The sequence below is a fragment of the Colobus angolensis genome, unplaced genomic scaffold (assembly GCF_000951035.1).
Source record: "Colobus angolensis palliatus isolate OR3802 unplaced genomic scaffold, Cang.pa_1.0 Scaffold92, whole genome shotgun sequence".
Taxonomy (NCBI): Eukaryota; Metazoa; Chordata; class Mammalia; order Primates; family Cercopithecidae; genus Colobus; species Colobus angolensis.
Window position 1 is genome coordinate 437,660 of NW_012123154.1, and position 8,032 is coordinate 445,691.

The 8,032-nt window shown below is 46.7% G+C and overlaps 1 protein-coding gene across 1 annotated transcript in view; it reads left to right on the plus strand.

Annotated features, from left to right (window-relative positions):
- The window catches only part of LOC105504495 (chromosome unknown open reading frame, human C16orf62), a 180,737-nt gene that overhangs the window by 41,326 nt on the left and 131,379 nt on the right, over nucleotides 1-8,032 (plus strand). Inside the window, exon 8 of the mRNA XM_011931960.1 lies at nucleotides 3,836-3,920. Within this exon, the coding sequence (XP_011787350.1) occupies nucleotides 3,836-3,920 (85 nt within the window). The remainder of the gene's footprint in view (nucleotides 1-3,835; nucleotides 3,921-8,032) is intronic.

Consider the following 8,032-nt stretch of genomic DNA (forward strand, 5'->3'; position numbering starts at 1 on the left):
AGCTCACTGAAACCTTCACCTCCCAGATTCGAGTGATTCTCCCGCCTCAGCCTCCCGAGTAGCTGGGATTACAGGCGCCTGCCACCATGCCCAGCTGATTTTTGTATTTTTAGTAGAGATGGGGTTTTACCACGTTGGCCAGGCTGGTCTCTATTCAAACTCCTGACCTCAGGTGATCTACCCAGTTTGGCCCCCCAAAGTACTGGGATTACAGTCATGAGCCACCGCACCTGGCCTGGGTTAGATAAGTCTTTTAACTTTCTTCTTCTTCTTCTTTTTTTAAATTATTTTCACTGTTTTGGGCCCTTTGCATTTCTGTATGAATTTTAGGATCAGCTTGTCAATTTTTACAAAATAAAAAAAAAAACCTTCTGGGATTCTGACAGGGATTGCATTGAGTATGAAGTCATCTTCTGATGCATAAATTTTGCCATCTGTTGATGAGCATCTGGCTCTTTTCTTTTTTCACTACATGGACGATGTCGCTGTGAGCACGCTCGGTCACGTCTGCTGGTGCCCATGTAAAGCTTTTCTCTAGATAAGAGCCTATACCTAAGAGTAGAACAGCTCTGTGCCTCTTCAGCTTTTCCAGATAATGCTAAGTTATTTTCCATAGTAGCTGTGCCAACATATGCTTGTAGTAGCATGTGGGCGTGTGAGAGTCTGTGCGATTCAACATTCTACCACCATTTGGGATGAGCAGATTTTCTATTTTAATTTTTCCAGTCGTATTTTCTTGTGGTTTTAATTTGCAGTTCCTCGATTACTAATAAAAATGAACATCTTTTCACATATTTATAGGCCATGGGGGTTTCCTTTTTTGTAAAATGCCCTTTGCTGATTTCTTTTGCCCATTTTTCCCTTTTGTTACCTGTGTTTTTCGTACTGAGTTTTGGGATTTTTAAAATGTATTCTGGATAGTAATGGTCTACTTCTTTCCTTCCTGCTCAGGTCATCTTTGAATGTATGCATTTGTTCTGGCTATTCAAAATTTTTAGCCTTTTTTTTTTTGAGACAGGTTCTTGCTCTGTCTTCCAGGCTAGAGTGCAGTGGGGCGGTCTCGGCTCACTGCAACCTCTGCTTCCCTCGCTCAAGTGATTCTCCCACCTCAGCCTCCTGAGTAGTTAGGGCTACAGGCACACACCACCATGCCTGGGTAATTTTTGTATTTTTTGTAGAAACTGGGGTCTCACTACATTGCCCAGGCTGGTCTCAAACTCCTGGGCTCAGGCGATCTTCCTGCCTCAGCCTCCCAAAGTGCTGGGATTAGTGATGTGAGCCACCACACCCAGCTGGGATTTGTATTGTTAACACATACCTGGGTTACCTGATTCTTATCAGATAAGTTTAGGAAGCGGTACCAAAGCTTTAAAAACTGTGGCATCTTCAAAACAGTAATTTAAAAAGTAACTTCAGTGTATAAGATCATTATAGCTTTAACTTTGGATTAAAAACAAAATCTTGTTCCTGTTGTCCTTTATAAAATATATGTTCTATGAAACCAGCTTGGGAGAAAATCAACGCACAGATGTTTAGAAAGCCCCAGCTGTGTTTAATTTGAAATCCTCTGTTTAAATTCTCTCTCTCACCTCACCAGTGGGCAGTAACTCATCGCTGAGACTGTGCAAGCCCGGCTTTGGGTAGAACTCAGAGATGTCACATCCCTAGGAACCGAGAACTGTGTACTGTAAACAGTCTCTAAGATTTGGAGTTGTTAGCTTTTTCCAGCCTTGAAATCTCATGGGGCAGTTGTTTAAGTTGGAACTCTCACAAAGGGCATATGAAAATCGCAGAGCGAGGTGTCAGGAAATGGAATTCCTCATACATCCAATTGCCACGTTTGGTGTCAGCACTATTGCTTTTACAGCTTACATTCCCCCCCACCCCCAAATAACATCTGGGCTGTAAGAGGATGTTTCGCAAATCAGACACATTGTTTACTTTTAAGCCTGCAATGCTATGGAGAAACTTGGTGACTCTAACGATTTAGATGTTGGGTAACAACACCAAACTGAAAACACGTGTCAACCTATCTCTTGACATGGTGAACGTTCTCACCATTCGCTGCATATTGGGATTGCATATTAAATAATCCTTTCTAAATGTCTGAACATCTTTTTTTTTTTAATTTTTAAATGACATTTTTCTTTCTGAGGGTCAACCGTTGGGGTGATGAAGTGTAGCAGTTATTTAATTCCTTATGCTGACTTTTGCGTTTGTAAAGACTTCAGGGCATGGCATTAAATTTAGTTCTTCAAAGTAGAAAGAGCTTTTCTGTTTCTGATGATAAAAGATAACTTAATCTAAGGTGTTTGGGGCCACATTTTGTGACTGCGGTCTTCCATTAAGAGTCCTGAACACTAAATAGCAGACAAGTACTCAAAAAAACAGTTCTGAACATGTTGGCTGGGTGCAGTGGCTCACCACCTGTATTTCCAGCACTTTGGAAGGCTGAGGTGGAAGGATTGCTTGAGGGCAGGAGTTCAAGACCATCCTGAGCAACATAGTGAGAACCTGCCTCTATATAAAATTAAAGAAAAAAAAAATTAGCCAGCCATGGTGGTACATACCTATAGTCCCAGCTACTCAGGAGGCTGAGGCGGGAGGATTGCTTGAACCCAGGAGTTCATTGTTGCAGTGAGCTGTGATTGCACTCCAACCTGAGTGACAGAGCAAGACCTTATCTCTAATAAAAGAATAATAAAATGTTTTAAAATTAAATAAAGAGCATGGCTGTGACCCTTTGGCATGAATGAGAATGTAGAATTCAGCAATTCCCTGCAAAGTCGAAATGTTCTCAGCATTGAAGGTCATATTTCCAGAGTAGCATGTATTCATCGAAGCTTATGTTCCTTTTAGGGGGGAATTTGGGACTAAGTATAAATAATCAGTGTGAGTTTATGAAGCCTTGGGGATTTACTTATGGGGTCATTTCTTAGAAAAGAATGTTGGCCGGGCGCGGTGGCTCAAGCCTGTAATCCCAGCACTTTGGGAGGCCGAGGCGGGCGGATCACGAGGTCAGGAGATCGAGACCATCCTGGCTAACACTGTGAAACCCCGTCTCTACTAAAAAATACAAAAAATTAGCCGGGTGAGGTGGCGGGCGCCTGTAGTCCCAGCTACTTGGGAGGCTGAGGCAGGAGAATGGCGTGAACCCGGGAGGCGGAGCTTGCAATGAGCCGAGATCGTGCCACTGCACTCCAGCCTGGGCGACAGAGCGAGACTCCGTCTCAAAAAAAGAACAAAGAAAAGAATGTTTAAGGATGCTGATCACCCTGAAATAACAGAAGAAGCCAGTCTGCAAAGCAGTTGAACAAAGAGGGGGCCACAGATGAGGACTGTGATGAGAGAGATGTCATTCACTTCTCTCAGTGATTTTGAGTGCCTCCTGGTTACCAGTATACAAGCAGGATCCTTTTGGATAAGGCTTTCCTGAAGAAAATGATATTGTATTTCCTTAAGAGGCTGTGTTATGGGCCGGGTGCGGTGGCTCATGCCTGTAATCCCAGCACTTTGGGAAGCTGAGGTGGGAGGATCACTTGAGGTTGGGAGTTTAAGGCCAGCCTGGGCAACATAGCAAGACCCCATCTCTACCAAAAAAAAGAAAAAAAGGGAGGGAAAAAAAAAAGAGGTTCTGTTATGAGCAGAGTCTGGCTCTCTTTGTCAAAAGCACCGTGGTTTAGTTTGTCATTCTTTGCTCAGTGCCTAGCACAGGCCTTGGCACATAGTAAGTATCTCAACTTGTTTACAGAAACCATTCATTTTTCAGGTCTGGAGTGTCCTACCCATACCAGAAATGCCAGAGTGAATTTTCTCTCTTTTTCTCTTTTTTTAGTGTTCAAAGCTTCTTTCAGACACCAGTGTTATTCAGTTCTACCCAAGTAAATTTGTCCTTATCACCGACATACTTGATACATTTGGTAAGTACCTGTCATATGCATCTTAGATCTAGGAAATATGTTCGTTTTGTCAAGAACTAAGTGGTAGAGTTACTGTAAATTAGGTTCTGCTGTGGTTTAAGTTATTAAGTAAGTCATGAGAGAGATCAAACCATCCCCCCACGCCCATTAATAAGGGTGCTATTTTTGAAACATTCTAAAATTTTATTTTTTCTACTTTTTTTTAAGTCAGGATCTTGTTCTGTCATCCAGACTGGAGGGCAGTGGCGCAGTTATAGCTCACTGCAGCCTCGAACTCCTGGGCTCAAGCCATCTTCCTGCCTCAGCCTCCTGAGTAGCTGGGACTACAGGCTCATGCCACCATGCCTAGCTAAATTTTTTTTTTTTTGGTAGAGACAGAGTCTCGTAGTATTGCCCAGGCTGGTTTCAAACTCCTACCTCAAGTGATCCTCCTGCTTTGGCCTCCCAAAGTGCTGGAATTACAGGCATGAGCCACCATGTCTGGCCTGTTTTTCCTAATCTTCTGAGAAACTAGTAAAGTGAATGAGTGAAGCAGGGCAGGCTGGGGGCACTAAGCAGCATGGGTCCCTTGCCGTCTCACAGGCACCTGAAACTGTACTTGGCATCTGTTCCCAGACCTTTCCCTTTTCCCACTGAGTTTCTGTCTCCAGGAATGGCACCACCATGTACCCAGTTGCCTAAGCTGGGAATCTGAGCATCTTCCCCCACATGCCCATGTCCAGTCACCAAATTCTTGGGTTCAGCCTCCTAAAGCTCTCCCTAGCATGTCCGTTTTTTTCTTTCTTCACTGTTAAATTTTTTTTGTTTTTCTTTTTGGAGATAAAGTTTCTGTCACTCAGGCTAGAGTACAATGGCGTGATGTCGGCTCACTGGAACCTCTGCCTCCCGGGTTCAAGCGATTTTCCTGCCTCAGCCTCACCAATAGCTGGGATTACAGGTGCGCGCCACCACACCTGGCTAGTTTTTGTATTTTTAGTAGAGATGAGATTTCGCCATGTTGGCTAGGCTGGTCTCAAACTCCTGACCTCAAGTAATCTGCCCGCCTTGGCCTCCCTAAGTGCTAGGATGACAGGCCTGAGCCACTGTGCCCAGCCTCACTGTTAAAATTTTAATCCTAGCCACAGCCCTCTCCCGCCTGGATAACTTCCTGCATCACTGTGGCTGCCCCTAGTCCCACACACCACCTCACAGGTAGAGTGACCTTTTGGAGCCAGGCAGAAAGGTTTAGACTGAAGAGAATAACCTGGAGGAGCGGGAGGCCCCTGTGCTGCTTGGCAGTGGTTGGTTAGGCCAGAGTATCGTGCCATTAGCAGTTTGCTCAAACCATGCAGCCCTCTAAGCTGTATATGATATGCCCCACAGCGAGGCATCACACCAGAACTAGGAAATAGGGGCGCTTTCTGAGAGCTGAACATGTAGAAGATCAGAACAGAGGCATTCACTGTCTTACAGGGACCAATGGGCTCCCAACCCAGCAAATCTTATCTGTAACCCATTGAAAGGTATAATGTGTCAGAAAGCAAACTATCAGTCTGAGAGACTCATTCATTTCTGTACATCCCAGTCCTGTCCAAGAGACCTGAGGCCGGAGTGCACTAGCTAAAACAAGTGACAAAAAAGCTAACTAACCTTGGAAAAGGGGGTATTTATTGGCTTAATCTGAAAAGTCCAGGGGTAGTTCTGGCTTCAGGTGCAGCTGGATCCAGGAACCCAAAGAGTGTCTAAGACCTTGCCCTTGGGCTGGGCATGGTGGCTCACACTTGTAATTCCAACACTTTGGGAGGTAGAGGTGGGTGGATCATCTGCGGTCAAGACCAGCCTGGCCAACATGGCGAAACCCCGTCTCTACTAAAAACACAAAAATTAGCTGGGTGTTGTGGTGTGCACCTGTAGTCCTAGCTGCTTGGAAGGCTGAGGCAGGAGGATTGTTTGAACCCAGGAGGTGGAGATTGCAGTGGGCCAAGATCACACCACTGCACTCCAGCCTAGGCGACAGGACGAGACTCTGTCTCCAAAAAAAAAAGAAAAGAAAAAAATAAAGACCTTGCCCTTGGGTTGGGTGCATTCTCGAGTTTCACAAGGTGTCCTCAGCTTCTGCTAGCTTTACTGCTGGTGGTCCCAGGGCATGGAAAGAGCTGCTTTCTCCAAGCATTCCCACAGAAGTTTCAGAATCCCATCTCATTGGCCTGGGTTGGTTCACATGTCAGTCCCTGAGCCAGTTGTAGTATCTTGGGGATGAAATGCACTGATTATCCAGGCCTGGTCACCCCAGAACTAAAAGAGTGATACAGTTAGCGGAAGAAAGGGGAGTGGATGCTACCTGGGCAAAAAGAGGAGATGTCCCAGCTGACAGATGAGGCCTGATGGGTTCAGATGGCCTGGAGAAGTGGTATCAGGCTCTCTGCAGGCCACTAGGGAGGTGTCAGCAAATGGAAGGGACAGAAATCCTTGCCTTGGCTAGGCATGATGGCTCACGCCTATAATCCTACCACTTTGGGAGGCTGAGGCAGTTGGATCACTTCAGGTCAGGAGTTTGAGACCAGACTGGCTAACATGGTGATACCCCATCTCTACTAAAAATATAAAAATTAGCCAGGTGTGGTGGCGGCCACCTGTAATCCCAGCTACTCGGGAGGCTGAGGCAGGAGAATCGCTTGAACCTGGGAGGTGGAAGTTGCAGTGAGCTGAGATCGCGCCACTGCACTCCAGTCTGTGCCACAGAGCTGAGATTTCGTCTCAAAAAAAAAAAAGAAAGAAAGAAAAGAAACAAAAAATCCTCGCCTTTGTGGTGCTTATGTTTACAAAAAAGAGAATTTACGAAACAATTAAGTCAACTCAATTGTATGTTAGACAATGATCCATGCTATGGAGAAAACCAAACAGAGTAGGGTGAGAAAGTGAAGAGGAATGGAGGGAATTAGGTGGGGTGTAGGGGTGCAATTTTAAGTAAGGTGCTCAGTGGAGACCTCATTGAGAGGTTACCTGAGCAGGTGCTTGAAGGCGGTGAGAGGTGAGAGGTGAGCCCTGTGGGTCTATGGGGCGGAGGCCAGGGGCAGAAGAGGCCAAGGAACAGTTTGTGCAAAGATCCTGGGGTGGGAGCATTGGGAGCACCGGGTTGGCCTAAGAACCAAGGAGGCCAAGAGGGAGGCGATGGGATGAACCCAGGAGAGGGGCAGAAGCTGACATGGGCCACTGGAAGGACTTGGGCCTTGACTGTGACTCTGAGGGCAGGAGGGGCCACCAGAAGGTGTTGAGCAGAGGAGGGAGGTGATCCCATGTGGGATTCAACAGGCTCTGTGTTGAGACTAGACTGTAGGGCGGAGGTGGAGCCTGGAACTTGCGGCAGCACTTCCGGTGAGAGACAGGGATTGGCATGGCCCCAGGAAGGCGGTAGGGATGGCGAAGAGAGACCCAGGATGGTTAAGGGCTTTAGGTTCTCAGAATAGATGTCAAATCATACACTGCTGGTCCTTGACGTGTCCATGCACATGGCTTACCTTCAGGGAGTGAGGCCTTCATTGGTGGGGAGAGGCTGGTGGCTGTGTCTGGCTCCCCTGGCAGTCTCATTTCTCCTGTGAGTCAACCTCTTGGCCTTCTGGTTCCCTCGCCAGCCTCTCCTAAGTTTCTTTTGTGTGAGTCAGCTTTCCTGAGCAAGATTAGCTCCGAGACACTGATTAGCTCTATCCTGCAAGCCTGGCCAGACCCAGACAGATCACTCACCTTGCAGGAACTCTGGGCAGCCACTCTGCCAGCTCCTGCCAGCAGCGCCCCAGCGCCGTCCTGGACTCGCCAGGCTGTAGTGCAGATGCTGCCGTCCTTTTTGTGTCCCAGAAAATAGCTGGGCTGGGAGTTGGGAACAGCAGTGGTAAATCTTCAACAGATGATGACCTTGGGCAGACTGTTAGGTGCTTTACGGATATTAAGTCCTGGCCAGGCACAGTGGCTCACGCCTGCAATCCCAGCACTTTGAGAGGCTGAGGTGGGTGGATCACAAGGTCAGGAGTTCAAGACCAGCCTGGGCAATATGGTGAAACTCCCTCTCTACTAAAAATACAAAAATTAGCCAGGTATGGTGGTAGAGAAGGAAAGTAGTTTCCCCAGGGTCACCGTCA